The sequence below is a fragment of the Mchenga conophoros genome, linkage group LG14 (genome assembly GCF_057382185.1).
Source record: "Mchenga conophoros isolate Kocher_MC1m ecotype Shallow Benthic linkage group LG14, M_conophoros_male_GT1.1, whole genome shotgun sequence".
NCBI lineage: Eukaryota > Metazoa > Chordata > Actinopteri > Cichliformes > Cichlidae > Mchenga > Mchenga conophoros.
In genome coordinates this window covers 10,355,039-10,374,056 of record NC_140539.1, presented here as the reverse complement: position 1 = coordinate 10,374,056, position 19,018 = coordinate 10,355,039, and the positions used below count along the sequence as shown (strand labels likewise).

General features: G+C 43.6%; 1 protein-coding gene across 4 annotated transcripts in view; it reads right to left on the bottom strand.

Moving 5' to 3' along the window:
• Positions 1-233: 233 nt before the first annotated feature.
• Positions 234-19,018, bottom strand: part of sik3 (SIK family kinase 3) — a 40,151-nt gene continuing 21,366 nt past the window's right edge. Inside the window, exons 5-26 of one of the 4 annotated variants that reach the window (XM_085245165.1) lie at positions 18,860-18,984; positions 18,510-18,633; positions 18,017-18,135; positions 15,579-15,689; positions 15,358-15,492; positions 14,990-15,070; positions 14,516-14,625; positions 14,095-14,251; positions 13,844-13,993; positions 13,676-13,749; positions 12,592-12,726; positions 11,050-11,191; positions 9,439-9,558; positions 8,947-9,005; positions 8,692-8,801; positions 7,135-7,301; positions 6,474-6,601; positions 4,956-5,716; positions 4,649-4,803; positions 4,029-4,158; positions 3,822-3,948; positions 234-3,661 (exon numbers count right to left, since the gene is read on the bottom strand). In XM_085245165.1, the coding sequence (XP_085101291.1) occupies positions 3,827-3,948; positions 4,029-4,158; positions 4,649-4,803; positions 4,956-5,716; positions 6,474-6,601; positions 7,135-7,301; positions 8,692-8,801; positions 8,947-9,005; positions 9,439-9,558; positions 11,050-11,191; positions 12,592-12,726; positions 13,676-13,749; positions 13,844-13,993; positions 14,095-14,251; positions 14,516-14,625; positions 14,990-15,070; positions 15,358-15,492; positions 15,579-15,689; positions 18,017-18,135; positions 18,510-18,633; positions 18,860-18,984 (3,215 nt within the window). In that variant the 3' untranslated portion in view covers positions 234-3,661; positions 3,822-3,826. The remainder of the gene's footprint in view (positions 3,662-3,821; positions 3,949-4,028; positions 4,159-4,648; positions 4,804-4,955; positions 5,717-6,473; positions 6,602-7,134; positions 7,302-8,691; positions 8,802-8,946; positions 9,006-9,438; positions 9,559-11,049; positions 11,192-12,591; positions 12,727-13,675; positions 13,750-13,843; positions 13,994-14,094; positions 14,252-14,515; positions 14,626-14,989; positions 15,071-15,357; positions 15,493-15,578; positions 15,690-18,016; positions 18,136-18,509; positions 18,634-18,859; positions 18,985-19,018) is intronic. The other 3 variants (XM_085245168.1, XM_085245167.1, XM_085245169.1) reach the window with 3 other exon arrangements.

The following is a 19,018-nucleotide window of genomic DNA, read 5'->3' as shown; positions in this document are numbered from 1 at the left end:
GGAGTAACAGGGATGTCCTTGAGGAACAAGAACTATGTAGTGCATGAAAAATATTAGTAGGAAGAAACTGAGTGTGCAGCCTACACTAGAGTGTCTTCAAACCTTGTCTGGTCATGTCAACGTTTGGCCAAATCACTCTTGACCCTACAGTCACGATGTTGTAATTCGGGCACAAGAAATTTCACTTGATTCACAAGTTTCGTGCGAGCAGGTACAACAAAGACACACTGGTCAACCTTTTTAAATTATTTCTTTATTTATATATATTTATTTATTCATCTCAGTTTGGTTGATATTCTTTTTAATCATTGTTGTTGCACTTTAGTATTTTTGTACTCAACAAAAAAGAAAAATAAAAACAACAAAAAAGTAGACAAAAAAAGAACCAATAGAAAACAAAATGAACCTAAGAAACAGGAGTGGAGCAGAGAGCTGGCTTGCTGGGATGGAGAGAGAAGATGGAAGTCAGGGATGGAAGAGTTGATACACAAATTAAAATAAAACAAAAAAGAGGAAAGATCATTCTGATCAGGCAGATGTGTGCGATTCAGCTCAGTGCTGTGCTTTCCATTCCAGTGTGCTCCCCCTCGACCTTTACATACAGCTCTGGAACTGGACACAACGCAAACAACAAGAGGAACTTCTGGAGTTGCGTCTCTTGTCCAGCCAATGGGACGAGAGATGCATCTTCCATCCCCATTATTTCCCTTTTCCATACTCAATCCTTTCCCCTTCAGTTCTTGATTTTGGCTTGGTGTAAACAATGAGGAAAAAAACAAAAATAACAGGAGGTCAGATCTGAAAGAGGAACGACTGAGATCTGGAGGAAACTCTCGAGTTAGATTGGAAGGTTGTCTTCTGTCCAATTAAAACACGGTTTGGAAGGAACAGCATGCACATCAGCTTCCCTGTTCACATCTGTGTGTACACTTTGTTTTAGAGATACAACTGCTAAGAAGGAACCGCGGGCCTGAATAAAAGCGAATGTCAGTAAACAGGAAGTGACATGCTGCAAATGGAAAGCGCAAGCACTGCATGACACCACCTACAGTTCTCGGGCGTATATAGAGTACAATATGGAGACCAGCGCAGCAATGTTCTGCGGCGTCTCCCTTGTACAAGCACACAAGTGGAGCTCGATTGTTTTGCGCCGCAGTCCACTTGCTGGCCCAATATTGAGTATTGATTTATGAGAGGATAGATACAGAACAAACCAAATTTGAAAAACAAAGAGGAAGAAAAGGGAGGTGCAGTCGTCTGCTGTGGTCCCCAGTGTGCTGCAGGGCACGCACCTTGGGAGACTAGCGTAAAGGTGGGCGTACCCTCCCAGCTCAGCTCTGACCACACCTTTCCTTTTTTTTTGGAGAATCCAAATAATTCATTCCTATGGTTACCTCCTTATACATTTTCCCTTTTACAGTTCGGAGGGATGTCCAGGTGTATCCAAACTGTTCATGCAGCCATCACCTCCACCCGGGGTTAGAGTGAAACAAAATCACAAATGAATCCAAAAGAGGGGAACGTGTGGGGGTGAGCCGCAGCTGCAGTGTCCTCCTTGGTGGTAACATTGTTAGCCTGGGAGGAGGGGGCCAAGTCTGTAAGGCGCCGTCTGATCAGAAGCCGACATAGTAAAAGATGGCGGGGAGGATCACAGCAGACTGGTAGGTAGGGCAGCAAGAGGGAGAAATAGAAGTGGGTTTGTCCGTGACCACACTTGTGATGTTTCTTTTTTGGATGATATGTCAGCTATTTTACAAGATATTCCCTCATTTTTTTGTCTTTTTTGTAGTTTGTTTTGTTTTTCCTTTAAGAGCATCAAGTCAAGTAGCACCCGAACCAACCCAGACAAAAGCCCGAAAGCCTGACCCTGTAAAGCCTGCCACAACTAGCCCGTTAACAGAAAACAGGCCCCCCAACATCAACGAGAATGACAGTCACAACAACATCGATTGAAATGATACTTTAAAAAGCAACACAAAATAATTACTCTCCTCTTATTCAAGTGTCTCGATATCATAATAACATTAAAACAATCGCTTTTTTTAACGACGCAGGAAGAGCACCGTCTCTCTTCTCTCTGTCCTCTTTTGGCTAGAAATCTCAAGATTCATAAAACAAGAAGAAAACATTTTTTCTCAAGACATCAAAAAAAAAATACAAATACAAATGATAAACAATACCAATATACTTTTTAAAAAAAGAAGAAAAATAAAGCCTCCCCAACATCATCTAAAAACAAAAACAGAACAGAAACTAAAGTTTAGATACAGAAATTTGCAATAGCGTTCTATACATGGCATCACTGTACAAGGAAAGGAGCAAAATGTCTGGTAAAACTACCCACAATGCAATACACTGTCACTGACGTGGGGGGAGGAGGGGGGGGGAACACAAAGTGGGGAAAGTTTAGAGGTTGGAGGGGATTGGGAGGCTGGATTGAAAACCAAGCTGACAGTATGGCAGAGAGCGAGGAACCGCGATGAAGGGTGGAAGCTGACGGAGGAAAGCTGGAACCGAAAGTGCTGAATTACTTAAGTCAAAGAACAAAGTTTGTATTCCTTGTAACACAGAACCGTTTCCTTTAATAATAATAATAATAATAATAATAATAATGATAACAATCATCATAGTAAAACTTCTTTTACAGAAAAACAGTAATAACAATAAGAGTAACAATATCGAACATAATGCCAACGTGGACATTAGCTGTAAAAATGAATTTTAAAATAAAATAAAATTTAAAAAAAGAAACAAAAAGTAAAACAATAGAAGAAATGAAGCCAGAAAAATAACAAAACAATTAGAGCTGGTTTGTCCTGTGCGATGTCACTGAGCTCCATCTTTGGATAGAGCGCTTTTGTTGCCCATTTGGGAGCCTGACCCAAAACGCCCGCCGCCTGGCCGGGTGAGGGGGCGGCCACCGCTGAGGTTTCAGCCCGCTCTGGAATGATCTGCTGCAGGACAGCAGGAGGAGAGGGGAGAGGGGAGGAGCAGACTGAAATTCATAGACACCCTCGGCTCACCCCTCTCATTCATTCACACACACAAACACACACACACGCAGTCGCACCTAATGTGAATACTTTGGGTTTGTGGCAGCAGTGTGGACGTTTCTTTGTGTCGCTGAACTCGACGTTCTTGCAAGTATTACTGTATCGATGCATCGGCCAGTGAGGCACATAATGAAGTATGCCGACAGAGAAAAGGGGAGGTTTGGGTCAGGCGGCTACAAGGTGGGTGTGGGGTGAGCTGGGCGGGCCAGATTTGTAGATAGGGGGGAAGAGGGGAAAGGCGGGTGGGGTCGAGATGAAAAAGGGAAGAGCGGAGCCCCAGTCTACCCACGGCGGGAGCTGCGAAGAGGAGACGACCTGCGGGAATGAATGCTGGATGTCTGTGCAGAAAATGCTGGCACTTTGACCTTTGAACCCCGAGGCTCCACCTGAGACCCTCACCCCTCTAATGTCTACACCCACCCACCACATACACCCACACCCTCTCTCGCGCAAACTGCCCTCCCAGGGGACAGATGGAGACAGACAGATGGACACAGAAGCACCCCTGCTTGGGCAGACGACGATGGTTTGGCGTGATGCTGCACAACTCAAGTCAACACAACTCAGGATGGCTGATATGGACCGATGGACACAGGATACACCGCTTCCTGCAGGAAGACAGAGGGAAACAAGAAACAATGTCCTCAATCATTTTGCTGCTGATATACCAAAATCTACATCAGTTGTTATCAAGTATTTAAGATTAAAGAAGTGATGTTTGAGGCTTCACACAGACTTTAAGGTTGACTTCACACTCACTGTGTGTACCTGTGCTAGACCCCAGCCTGCTCCATGCTGTACTGCAGGTCAGGGGGCTTGTAGCTAAGGAGCATGTCACTGGTGCAGGAGGAGGGATAGCAGGCTGCCGCATGGAGCTCCCCTTCAACGTCGCACACTGCATGGGAAACACAAATCTTTAACTGATGAGGAAACAGAGAATACTGTTTTTGGGGTAACTACAGGTCTCATACTGACCCGATTCTTCCCGCTGGTGTAGCTGCTGGCTTCCTGTCAGCGATGTCTGGCTGAGAATGTCCGACATGCGAGCGGAGCTTAGCGCCTTCCCAGCCAGCAAGCTCATCCCAGACATGGGGTCTGCCTGATCCTGGAACAGGAAGCGAACGACAGTTTAGAGGCAGGAAAAATGAATCGTGTTTATTAATAAACGGCTTCTAGCGGAAACAGTGAGTCAGAATTTGGATGTTGTGAGCATCCTTGCAGTGTGTTGATACCCTCTTAGTTCATTTAGTCATACAAACAAACATACGCTTTCTTCGTTCTGCTAAGTGGGTGTTCTCCAGCACTGCACTGGCAGAGAAAGTGAGCTAAGATCCCATATCCTCCAAAAGGACATCGAGCCAATATTAAAATGACATACAAATGTGATTATTTCTGCCAGCCCTTTTCCATGACCCACCAAAACAACAGGATGGAATTTAACACTGAATTGTTTTTATTTTACCTAGTTGGAAGCTGATGTAAATGTAAAAAAAAAAAGAAGCCCCAACAACAACAAAAACACCCCCAAAAACCTACTAGAACCCACACTTAGTGATCAATGTAGTGTGTAACCATAGCAGCAGTGTTTGACTCACATAAGCATCATCACAAGTCTGGATGGTGTGGTGGCGCTGCAGCTGTCCTCTGGATCTGTAAACCTCCCCCTGGGGGCCTCGCGAGTAGCCCACACCATTATGATCAGGCACTTCCATGGCCTGTCCTTGAGGCCTGCACTCCACATGCTCAGACTCTGAAAAGGACATATTTGTACAGGTTTACCTCGTGGCTTTAACATACAGGAAAAGAACATGAATTTAAAGGCGGGAAAAAAATATTCCAGTTAAGACAGACACTGGATTCCAGATCTTTGGAGAAAGCATTGAAATTGGGGTAAGGTCTCACCTCTGTTACCTGTGCCAGTTCTTATGTAGCCACCATGCCTGTGTGTAGGGGAGGTGTAGGGTGGGGTGCCTCCTCGGGGAGGCCCCAGGAGCTCATGTCCTTCTCCTGTCTTGGCAAGAAGGCCTTCGTGTGGGTGATGGTAGCTAGCCGGTACCTCGTCCTCCTCCATGCTCTCTGAGTGAGGTAAGCTGGGGCACGGTGCCTGCTGCTGTTGCTGGACCTCCGGGGGTCTGATCTGAAGGAGGTGGTGGTAGTGTTGCCCTCCAGAGGCACCCTGAGGTGCCTGTGGTTCCAAGCTTTCTCCTGGGCCTAGCTGGCGGAGAAGCAGCATATCTCCATACTCTTGTGGCGCACCGCTGGATGGTGTCGGGGGTGCCGGACATGGCCGGGGGCTCTGCCTTTTCAGCAGGGCAGCCAGGTCCTGTGGGGGCAGTCTGGGATCGGCGTGTCCTGTTAAAGAGTGGCGGGGAGACAGGAGGCCCTGCAGGGTGGGAGTGACGTGCTGCTGAGGGGGGCGGTAGTCCAAAGGAGTCGGGGAGAGGAGAGCCTGCTGTAGTGTGGAAGGGGCTCCGTAGTTGTTGGTCCCCACCGCCCCGGTCTGGTAACCCTCCAGGCCGGGAACTTTAAGGGAGGCTCCCTGCAGGTAGGGGCTGTAGGACCCCACCACGCCTGAGGCGCCTCGGGAGGCAGCGTCGCCAGAGTAGAGGTGGGGATTGAACTGGGCCTGGTCGTAGCCCGATGTGAAGCGGCCAAGGCTGCGGCTAAACAGGAGGGAACACACACAGTAATTACCTACCTGCTGTCTAACAACAATGTACTCCCAATCCTCTGTATACACAGCAAACACATCACCTAACGTCCACCAATCTGCTAAAGATCCACAGAGACAGCCTAGAACACACATCACACGCTGCTCCAGGTTCAAGTATTCACTGAGAGGTGTAACATATTTCCAAAGGATGCTTTTTAATAAAGATTGCAACTTCAAGATTGTAACATGCTCACTCAGTGAAGGTAGTCCTGGCTACAAGGGGCAGTTATGGGATAATGAAGTCAGGGGTGGTGGTCACAGGTTTGACTGACCTCCTACTCGAGTTGATGCTCTGTTTACATGCAGAAACTCACCCAGATACACTGAGCTGGAGAGTTTGTTGTTGCTGTCCACTCAGCACAGACGATGAGGGATTTACAGTCATTTTAAACACATTTCAAACAAAGTTATAATTCTTACGTCTGCTCTTTTACGAACAATGTCCAGAGCAACGAGTTTTCAAAATACAGTTGTAGAAAAATCATTTAATATGGAAGCAATGAAAACACAACAAAAACAAAAAAATGAGAAGCATACAGTGAGAAAAAAACAAAACAAAAAAACAATGCAATGAATGTGAGAGAGGGAGAGTGGTGAGTTCATGCAATCTAACTAAAAGGCAAAGAGGAGGACACAGAAACAGTCCATTGCTGGCGACCATCAGGGGAGGGGGGGGGGGGGTTGTGGTGACATGATGCGAGCGTCACCTGTGCGACTCGGCGTTGTCTGCGCTGAGCTGCTTCCCGAGGACTCTGTGTCCGCCTGGCGTGGACAGAAAGTTGCTCTGCCTCTGTGCCCCACCTCCCAGCTCCACCTCCTGCACCTGAATGGTCACCTGCACAACAAAGGATGGTGTTCGTTAGTGACTGCGGCATCGCTTCACGACTAATTAAATACATTCTAGCTCGTGACAGCAAAATTTTAAAAAAAGTCAGATATTATGTTTGATTCGGTTATAGGAGGGATTCCAAACTCTTTACATCGTGGGCCATGTTCAACCCACTTTGACCTTAAGTGGGTCAAACCAGTTGAAGCAGAATTGCAATTTTTAACAGCACGTCTCAGTTTTTCTGTATAATAAACGTGTCAGATTAGTGAAAATGTTCTGGTAGCTCACTGCTCAGACATTCCTGCAGTTATAAAACAGTGTTTCTGTCATTTAACAGTTTAACTGTTACCCAGCTACTTTGGTATAGTATGAATGGCACTGGTGCACTCCTTTACATTTTACAATGCCATCCAGTGGGCTGGACTGAAGTCTTTGTCAGGCCAATTATGGCCCCTGGGCCTCATGTTTGACACCTTTGAATTAGAGGGAATTCCTCAGAAGACAAAAAACCCCACATTTGATTGGCTCTTTGCAGTCACCTGCTGTTGTTGAGGTACACCCTGTGCCAATGGGACAGTGGGGCGGGCAGATGCTGCTTGCGGATTGGTTTGCAGAGACACTCGAGGAAGGCCCGTGGGAGGCGGGCTGCCACTCTGGCCCTGGTACATGGCTGGAGCGCCATGTTGGTACTGCACTGATGATTGACCTGAAAGAGAACGAGAGAGAGAGAAGGGGAAAATGATGAGAGCAAAATCATCAAAATTTTTTATAAATTTAAGCTGAGCAAAAATTTCCAAAAATAAAAAATACAACTAAATAGAATAAATAAATTCTCTTAAGACTTTTCAGCTGGAAACTGCAAATGACACAACGAGAAAATAAAAACAGCTGTTAACCTATCACGCTAATCACATGTTATTTTGTTCTTGACGACTGAGGTGTTTACTCACCTGCTGTCCCTGAGGAAACATTTTCATTGAGTCAGCATAAGCTATATGCTTTCTACTGCATTATTCAGAACACACAAACGAACATGGCAGTGCTATTGTACAGAGAACAAAAGCCAGAAATGAATAAAGAGCTTTGTTTTTAAATTAAATATCTGCTCTTTAGCTGCACAGCAAAACCCAAACCGTATTTTAATTAACTTATAAAGTATGAATTGTGACTATAACATTTAACATTTGACCTCTGTAGCATCTAAAGTCTTCTTGTGTCCACTGAAGGCAGGCATAGATTTAATGTAATTAGGAAACTTTCTCTTACTGTTACATTAATACTGACGAACGAGTGTTTACAATCGGACACCATATTAAAATTGTACACTATTCGTTCAGGTCGTGTCACGAGTTAAATGCATGGAACTGGGAATTGGAAATCAGTTTGTATTGTGCAGATATTCATACTTTGATTGCTATTACAAGTTTAAATTAACACACTATAACTCCAGGTGGGCAACTCCAGGCTTCGAGGGCTGGTGTCCTGCAGGTTTTATATATCACCCTGGGTCAACACACCTGAGTCACATGATTAGTTCGTTACCAACACTCTGGAGAACTTCTCCTCCTCTTGAGGAGGTCATTTAGCCATTTGAATCAGCTGTGTTGGATCAAGGGCACATATAACACCTGAAGGACACCGGCCCTCGAGGGCTGGAGTTGCCCACCCCTGCAGTATAATATGTTAAGATCAACATCACACTCATGCACAGAGACTACATGAACAATATTTCACTGTGTCTAGCCACGTAGCTTTGAGTGCAAAGTGACTTAAAGATTCCGAATGAGATTGTTTGTTTTATCTGGATAAAACAAATGATGTCAATGTATGTGGAAGATCTGGATCTTTTAGTGAGTCAGAATAATTACTTGTTGAAGTCTACGCACACTGGGATGCAAACTACCATGTGTTGAATCAGAAATGCAATATGCTGATCATTAGGTTTTTCTTTCTATGTTAAAATAGATGTTCTAATAAATATATAGCGAGCTGTGAATAAGCCAGTTAGTTTTATATTTACAGTTTAATCACTGCATTTCTGTACAGTCACATCACCTACTAAAGCATTTAAGCACTCCGGCGGTAGTATTACTAACCGTGCCCTTGCATTATTCCTGCAGAGCCAGGCGGAGAACTCTGATTGGGCTGTCTGAAGAGGTGGTTGCTGGGCTGTGTTGGCGGAGGGCTAGAGGGCTGGATACGCAACCTGAGGGAGGACAGGACAGAGTAGGAGAGGAGAAGAGAGAGATACGACAGTGATGTAACACTTCAGTCGATAGCGCTGCACCACGGTATCAGGTTCATTGTTCACCGTTCAATAGCTGATGAGTAATGTGTGTGTGTGTGTGTACCTCTGAAGCTGGTGGGTTAGGTGACTGGGCTGGCTTTCTCCATGGCCTAAAGACAGACCCTGCAAGTAAAGACAAATAACCAGATTATGGCTCACAGGGCAGACTACATAACATGACAAAGCATAACACGCATGTACACTTCTCATGCCTCCAAAAAAAACACATTAAGTAAAATGAAGCTACAATGCACTGCAGCCAAGTCTAAGGTGATCCAGATCAATAAAGTTTCATCTCACATGTGTTTCTCCTTCAACAAGATAAGCAACTTTTGTTTCCAGGAGCATCAGTAATTGAGTGCAGTACGCCCAGGTCTCATTGCAGCAATAATCAAAACATAATTCTCCCTTTTCTGAGTAAATTAGTAGAATACAATAATAATACAGTGGCGGATGCTCATATTAAACATGAGCACAACAGGTCCACTTAAGAGTTTCATAACGTGGCCCAAGTTGATGTGAAGACACAGTGCTTCATATCATTAGCTTCACATACCTGGATTTGCTGGTGGAGGATTTGTTGCTCTTGCTGGTACAGGATATGCTGCTGCTGGGTGTGCTCCAGGAGTTTCTCATCCTGCTGGATAGCATACATTTTCTGGAGCTGCTCACACTCCTATTGGAAACACAGACGCGCACCCAGGGTGTTTAATACACATGCTAACAAGGCACAAAATTACAAGTATCCACACTCTACACGCTCTCAGGTTTGAACAATTACCAGTCTTGCCAGTAATTAGAACAAAAATCCAAAAATCCAAACCATTCAACAGTTTCACCTCAGATTTGTTTGCCACAGGTGTGCTCATATAATTAAGATCACCCTGTGTTTAATGATACCAATCACATTTAGCTAATAAGATTAATTGTGTTGCAAAAATACCACATTTTCCAAGTGTTTCTTAAGTACAACCTCCTGATAACACCAGCTTTTTCAGTTTCAGCTTTTATGACCAACGAAGAGAGACGTAATTTACTGTAATCTAGTTTTACGGGTGCTTTCCCAGGCATAGGTCATGTATGTGCCTCTATTCTAAGCAATATTAATCCTGAATGCTCAACATGAAGCGCCCACCGATTCTGATCATTATCTCTTTCCCCACCTACGCCTCCTAGTGGGTGAGGTAATCTCATTGTGGGATTGCTGAAAATGATGCGACATCTCAAGAAAAGTTGTGGGTTTTGTCAGGTCAGAGATTCAGTTTGGTCTCATTTTAAGAAAAGCTGATGCAGTGGATCCAACATTGTTTTTCTTTTAAGAAAAACCTTTAGTTGGCTAACAGGAATCCCCGCACACTTAGTGGTGTGAAGACCAAACAATAAAATGAAGCTGTTGCACATTATCACAGCAGCCTGTGCAAACATGTCAAACAGATTTGGCCATGTGATGCACATAAAAGCAAAAAGGCAGATGTTACAAGAAATTCAAGTTAAAAAAAAATATGTGTGTGTGTTTTTTAAATGAGTCTTGCTTGATTGTGATAGTCTATTGTTGTGTGCTACTCTGTGTGTGTGTGTGTGTGTGGGGGGGGGGGGGGGGGGGGGGGGGCATCCAAAAACATGAAGCAAGAACAGACAGGTGATGTGAAGCAAATGTCAGACTTCAGGTTTGATGATTACTGAAATTAAGTTAGCATAAGTGCAGTAACAGTCCTCCCAACAAGGAGTCACAACAGTGTTCAGATCCCATGGATGACTTGCCAAGACTATCTGACTGAATGCATCGCATCAGAGTCCTCCACTGCTAACAAAGCACATATTTACAGTGTCAGGGATCTGTTTGTACTCGCCAGCGATTCAAACTTGCATCAGAGCGACTGCAAACTATTTCCTGTTCTGCACTGTTGCTCTGGGAACCATGTTTTGCATACAATATAGAGATATAGATATATAGATATATATAATATCAACCCTAAGGGGAAAACAGTGATTTGTTTAGCCAAGCAAGAACAGTGATACGGTTTCACTGAAAATCCTTAATCTTTGAATGTGATTGTTTTCTAACTGGTTAAAAAGTAAAAGTAAGCCATATATTTTTAACTCCCGCACAAATATAAGGATGTAAACAAGTTAATGGCTCTAAAAGTGTACAAGTAAGGTGATGTACCTGCTTGAGTTGCTTAATGAGGCTGCTGTTCTCTAGGTGAGCCTTGAAGGCCTGAATGGTGGCAGCCCCGTCAGAGAACCGTCTGACAGGAGAGAAGCGCTCCATGGGCAGATGAAGGGTGTTACAGTCCTTATAGCTGGATCTGAAAAGGGGGCCATGGGGAGCAGACACAGACAAGTGTGTACACAAATACACACGTGCACGCACACACATATACACGAGACGTAAACCGACAGATACCATAGGTACACCATTGGACACACGCATTCAGCCATACAGACAGAGATAAGACACAGAAACAGACATGTGAGCACTTTAAACCTGCACAACATGGTCATATTCAGGTGTTGTCATGGAGGCGTAGTCCAGTGTGTAAAAAGCGTAAGGAGCCCGAACTTATGTGTCAAAGGAAACCTCGAAATTTCACCTTTCCTGTAAATCATGCCATGTAAGCCTGGTTACATTAGATGATCTTCATGCCAGGTTATCTAAGGTCAACACTGATGATATATATACACCAATCAGCCACAGCATCAAAACCTCTGACAGGTGAAGGGAATTAAACATCTTACTAGGATGATTTGTTTTTATTTCTGCAGTGGGTTTTAATCTCATACACCCAAACCACCTAAACAGACCACACACATACCCAGTGTTACAATGGTACTCCCTAAGAAGGACAACACACTCAAGGAAGCTCAAGGAGCACAAAGAATAATCCAAGATGCTGACCTGTTGTTTTCCCTGCAGAAGGAAGCCCTACCCTATTGGGAGGTGGGGGTTTAATGTTGTGGCTGATTGGTGCATGACAGTAAGTCCCCTGAACACTGATATAGTTATTTTTCTGTACAGAGCTTAGACAATACAGATCATTTGATGGGATTGGATAAAGCAGCTGTGTCTGTCATCAAGAAATTCATATTCATAAAAAAGAAAGACAAAAATACAGCTGAACAGAACATGCGTTCTTTAAAATTCAACTTTTACCCATCTATAGCCCCATTTTAAACCCAAGGTTAGGCTGCCTTGGTAGAAAAGTACACTCAGTTTTGCTGAGCTGAGGGGGAGGATAATGACACCTATAAGGGACAACAGTTAAAACTGCCAGCATGACAACAGTAAAATATGGCTGCTATTGCAGAGAAAATGTACAAATGTAGTGATTTAGCTCTGAGATGTTGTTCATACCTCCAAAAAAAACCCTCCAAAAACCTCCAAAAAACAAAAAAAAAACCATCTGGTAAAATCTCTGTCTTCCCCCAGGTTTGTGAAAATGAAAGAGTTCTACTAAATCCTGGTTTACTGGTGATGTGAAGATACAGCATTTGCGCCCTGTGTCAGAAACTCCATCTCTACCATCACTCTCCATTGGTGGGTATGGATCACATCCTTTGTGTTGTTTGTGATGTGTTTGCAAGTGATGAGAATGTGTGTGTGACAGTGTGTGAGAAAGAATTGGGCTTAACTTTCCATTCATTTAATGGGTCTCAGTGTTTGTGTGTGTCTGTGCATAGAGAGCTCGGAGTGGGTGTGTCCCCTCACCGGGTGTGTGTGTCGGGGACCCAGCCCACCCGCTGACGGGGGCCTTGGGGCCGCTGTGACTCTGCCGAGGGCTCGCCATGCGATGTGCTCATGAGCGTGTGCGTCGTGTGCCGCTTGGAGCGGTTCGCCAGGTACCTGGGCCGCAGGGAGGGGGGGAGGACGGGGGTGAGGGTGGGAGACAGGAAGCAGCGCTGGTCAGCTCTCTGTCCTCATTGGCTAATGGAGATGGGGAGGGAAGGCCCACCCCTTTCCACTTCTGCCAATAGGTGCCATGATTAATATCATCTTAGCCAATCAAAAAACAGTAAACAAAAAAATTACACCGGTCGATGGATGTTATAGCTTATGGGTGTCCCGCAACGCCCCAGCCTTCCAATTTTAGGATTGGACTGGTTGCCATTTAGTATTCATTGGTTTTGCAAGCTTCAGAGTTAGCAAAGCTGTGTGAGAAAGAGTGAAAAGGTCCAGAGGATAATTTGGCACTTACTGAAATGAGAGAGAGAAAGAAAAGCTCTTGGCCAAAGAGTATGAGTGATAGGAGGCACTGTGTCTGGTGGCAGATTCAGTTTAGGACTGTGGCAGAAGGCACTTGCGCAATGGAGAGAGAAAAGATGGGATAAGCACCGCAGCAGAGTGGCCACCTCCCGTTGGGGGGGGAAAAAAGCAGAGCAGCCAGAGGCACTCACTCCCAGCAACCCAGGACACCAGCGAGGTCTACAGAAGGTGCTGTCTGAAGAGGATCGGCTGGGAAGAGCTCACCTAGACTCAACAGCTCCATAAAAGAACCCAGCGCCCATCATTACCCCAGACTAATGTCAGTGTTTTTCCACATTATTTTTAAAAACTAAGTCAAACATAAAATTGTCATTACATGACTATATTCATGTGGGTTTTTTACACTTTGTTTTATTCAGTTACCTGGTTATAAAACCTCCTCTATAAACTTTAGACTTCAATATCTTGGCCGACCCAGATCTCAGTACTTGTACTTGTCGTCACAGGTTATGAGACTTCCACAGATTCTCATTTAGACAGCACCTCTGTACGGTATTCCCCTTCACCAAAAACCGTCACCGTGGGTTACCTCTGTACTGCCTCTTGATCTGGCTCTCCGTCTGAACCCTCCTCATCCACCGGAGCTACTGCAGGGATAGGATGCTAAGAGAAGCAAAGAGTTTACTGGTCAACGCCTGTTCAGCACATAGGAGGACGACATACAAGGTGGACTACATTCAGAAATCCAGATCCTCACCGGGCTGGTGACAAGTGGCGAGGGCCCTCGGGGCCTTTTCAAGAGCTGAGCGTGTAGCTGAATGTTGGCCCCGCCGTCGGAAGCTCTTCGACCCAGAGGCCCCATGCCGTTGAGCAGTTGGAGGGTAGGCGGCTGCAACAATGATTGCTCCTGGAGGATCAGCAGGCACAGGAAGTCAGATTAAGTAGGAAAATAAATAAAGTAAGCTGATGGCTACCAAGTGAAATCCGGTCTAACCCAGCTTACTGTACCTTGTATTCCAGCTGCTGTGTGGGCTGCAGGCTCTGTGTGGGCATAAGAGTGTGCATTTGACCCATAGTGGGGGCAAGAGGGATGAAAGGGGGCTGGGGCAGCGCACCACGAGGGAAACCAGGTGGCAGCTTCTGGAGATCTTCCTGCATCTCTGTCCTGTTAGGGAAACGGAGAAAATGACATAAAATGAGTCGATGATTGTTTAAGATTAGTGAGAAAGCAGCTAATATAATTACTTATGCTTTAATGCTCCTCATTCTTACTTAGATTTGCTTGAAATAACCCACATGTGCACACCCTAAAATATATTACCTCATCTATAAATAGCTGGCAGTCAACAAATCTGAATGCAATTGTGCTGCACTATTTTAGACAAATACCTAATAATGTGAGTGAAAACAGTGTCAGTTCATGCCTAACCTTTGGTCTGGTACCCCCACAGTGTGCCGCCTCATTGAAAGGTAGCGAGCCATGGCCTCAGGAGATGGCTCCTCCCCTTCATCGCTGTCCAGAGCCATGCTGCCGTCAGGCTGAACGATAGATAAACACACAGCCAGTGTTTGGTAATCAGAAGTGATCTTTGGTACTGTGTGCTGCATGCTTGTGTGCATTTGTTACTTAATAAAGACAAAGTTCACATTTTAAATGCATTCCATGTTTATATAAACATGCATAAGTGTTTTCTATTAAAACAGAACACATTTTTACTACATAGCACTGACTAACTGAAATCAAAACACAGTTGAAGAGTCTAAAGAGACTCCCCTTATTTCTCATCATACTATATACACTGTTGCAGTTTATGAAGAAATTAGCTAGTTCTAGCTTGCTTTTCAAGCTGCTGCGCACCTACTCCCAGGCTGATGCAACCACTTGACTCCACTGCTAACTCACCTCAACAATCTGGTTCTCTGGATTGATGAGTTGGACGTGGGGAACGGTTATGCTAACAGGATTACCTTGTGGGTCTGTCTGCTGGGACACACAAACACACACACACACACACACACACATAGAGAGGTCATAAGGGTTGCGCTAATTTGATAACAATCTTCTTAGCCCAGAGTGATTGGCAGATATGGGTTAAAACCATTCAGTGGACAGACACCAGGACTACAGTAAGATATACTGATGGAGGAGGCGCCTTTACTACATCTACAGCTCAAGTGCCTCGCTTAAAATTTATTCCTAAAATCTGTTGATATAAAGACAATTTTGTATACACAGAATCTGCAGAAAACTACACTGATGTAATGAGTCACCTGTACAGCATTTAGAGGATAGCTAATGGGGCGCAGTGTGGGTTGAGCAACACGCAGGGTCTTGTGTTTCTTGAGGCGGTCAGCCAGCAGACTGTAGATGGCACTGTAGTGATCATATGCATCTGTTTGTAGAGACTGAAGAAGAAAAGGCAAGACATTCATAAGCTGTGCTATTTATTTTGACAAATAAACAAAAAGGTAGAGATGAAACTTTTCGCCACCTGAAGTGTGCGCTCTCGGTCCAGGCCCATCTCACACATGGCCATGAGCACTTGCTCGTTGATGAGCTCCATCTCTCTCTCCGTCTTCACCTGCTCACACTCCGCTATTAACTGGAAGGGAGTGGAAAAACATGGCAACGCTTTACAGACTGCAAATAATTGCTGCTATTAAACAACAATAATGATCAAAGCATTCACAATTTATTAGTGAGGCCAAAACTTAAGTTGATTTATGTCACTAGCTTGTGTTAAACAAGTCAAGATTTAATGAAGTGTGAACTATTTTATGTGTAATTACAGCTGAAAAGAGATGATAATTGCATTCTGATTACATCCACACCCATAACACTACATATCCATTATAGTATGAATTTTTAACGATCACTGTGGTTTGTGATCATGTTTTCATTACTCCTCCTCATATGCTCAGCTACAGATACTGACATTAAGTCAAAAGATCAGTATATCTTAACCCAGTGGGTTTTCCCCCCTAAAATAACCAAGTAGATTTGGTCCCTGAACGCAACCTAACCTAACAGCAAGTGAAAGCAAACAGACAGTGAAACCAAAACCAAAAGGTGAGTACTGGAATATAAACTACAGCTTTCAGGTTCACAGTCTTGTGATTTACAAACGTACAGGTGAGGACAAAATTCGTTTTTGCCTATATGTTTCCAAAGGCTTTCTTTAAAAAAAACCAACAAAAAAAAAAAAAAAAATCATAGTTTTCTTTAGAAATGATCAATTATTTCTATTTTTAGAAAATAACCAAGGTCTATATTATTAGCCACCCCTAAAAACTGACCATTTTATTGAGCTAGAGCATAAACCACTGCCATGATGACATTTTGTAAAGTTAAAATGAGTGTTATTTTCCCATTTACACACAGTATAAAAACTTCAGTGACAGTTTGAGCTGTCAGTGAGAAAGTATCATGTCGAAAACAAAGGAAATCAGTTTAGACTTGAGAAAAAGAACCGATGACGCTCACAAAGCAGGAGATGGATATTCAAATGTATCACAGAGTTTCCAAGTGTCAAGAACTGGAGTGAGAAGTATCGACAGCCACATAGTACAGAACGAGCCTGGCGGAGGTAGGAAGCCAAAGAAACTCGTGAATGGCTTATCCAAGACTGGAATTGTAGTCTTAAACAAGAAAATCTCTAGAATCCTGAACATAATGAATGAACTGGTTTGCAGATCAAGAAAAACTTGATTTCTGTTTAGAGACACCTTGAAGTCAGACTGAAGTATGCTAAAGACAACACAGAGAAATATTCCGCATTGGGCAGCACGGTGGTTAGCATTGTTGCAGCAAGAACGTCCTGAGTTCAATTCCACCATCAGGCTGGGGTCTTTCTGTGTGGAGTCTGCATGTTCTCCCCGTGTTTGCATGGATTCCCTCTGGGTACTCCGGAAGTGAATGGATGGATGGATGCTGGAGATTGGTCCTTTGGTCAGATGACATGAAGCTAGAGCTTTTATCCCATAGAGATGGGCGTTTACTCCCCCCATAGTGAAACACAATGGTGGGAGTATTATGCTGTGGGGATGCTCCAGTTGGTCTGTAATAGGGAATCTCATCAAGATGGAAGGAATCATAAAGAAAGAAGGATATGTGAAGATTCAGAAAGAAAACCTTGTGTAGTCAGCAGCAAAACTGAGTCTGGGTCATCGCTAATATTATTATTGTAAGTGCACAATAATTCTGAGCCTGGTAGTTTTTGGTTTTTATGAAATAACTTTAATTCTGTGTGAAAAATAAGGGGAGCCAGTAATTCTGTCCTCATCTGTATAATCTCTTAAAAACAGGTGTTGCAAAGACCAGTGACACTTTTATAACCATCCATAAAAAGGCTTATTTGATGAACCACAAACTACTTATTAACCATTACCAAAGTTAAAGACATAAATGTTTATAAATGTTTATAAAAAGTACGTTCTTTCATGTTGTTAAACCATTATCTAAAGCTGAACTATAAATTTAACTTTTATAAATGAGTTTAACATTTTTAGATAATGTGCATATTCAGTTCCTAATGATGCAAAGTAACTTTAAATGAATGATTCCTTGCAAAGGGATTAAAGAGGGCTAGTTCAAGGCTAGCTGTTAAGCTTAACTGGTGCCTGACAGTAACTATATTTAACATAATATTTAATAACTCTGGGGTTCATTCTCATTCAGCTTTCAATCATCTTTAGTGCAACCAAATTATCTGGCAAATTAAATATGTTATTCATGTAACACAGAGTAGCCACTAAATGATGGGGTGAGTCATTTTTGCAAAAACTCTGCTTTCTGGCAAGAGTTTTGCCAAATCAACATATTATACTGAAACTGTAACAGAAAAAAGCGCGCGCGCGCACACACACACAGACACACACACACGAAGAACAGAAAGAATGACTTTGTGAAATTCTTTTAAAAAGGTCTCACCCGGTCAAAATCTGGGTCTGGGTCCCCCTGTCTCATCCACTTGTTCTTACAGATCTGCTCCATGGTCAACCGTCTGCTGGGCTCCAGTACTAACATGTGTCTAATTAAGTACTCACAGTCTGTAACAACACATAAGCATACATGATATGCATTTATATCAGAGTATAATAGTTCAAATATTTAACTAATAAGCCTAAATCTTTCATGTGGTGACAAACGATCAGAAAAGGCTAAAATGATTTGCATTGTTCAAAAAAAAGAGATAATTATTAATTTATTAATTTAGTTTCTGTTAGTCCAATTTTATTCTTTCCTCTCATACAACATAAAATGCTTTTTCCAAAAGAAACTTTTGAAAATCAAAAGCTGGCCAGGCTTGGACTTCAGCGGCAGCTGTTAAAAGTCTTTACCGAGTACGTCACGCGGAACAAAGGTAAATTTGTTTTGTCTGATTAAAAACATGGAGAAGAATAAGAGTTGACTGCAGTCCCACCTGTGGACATGAAGAAAGGGATGCGGAACTTTCCACTGAGGACACGTGCCCGCAAATTTTGTAGAGTGCTGCCATCAAAGGGCAGGGCGCCGCACACCAGCACGTATAACACCACACCTAAGCTCTACACAGAGGAGAGGGAAAACAGCTGTGAGCACATCACTTTGAACAATTTGAAAACCATTCATTTATTAATTTTTTCCAGAGCTCTGTGTATTATTTAAGAAATGTGGTCGTCTGTGTTTTTCTTTTTCTTTTCAATTCAGCCGTACCTGGAACATTCAAGTCAGCTAGCCACACCCCACGTTTGAGCCCAGCAGGGCCTTCTGCGTACCTAAAAGTCGACTCACCCATATATCTACTTTGGGACCGTCATACTCCTTTCCCTCAAATAGTTCAGGAGCAGCATAGGGAGGGCTGCCACACCATGTCTTCAATAGCTGGCCTCGAGAAAACATGTTGCTGAAACCAAAATCTGACAGGGCAGACAAGAGGTTGATTTAATCTCA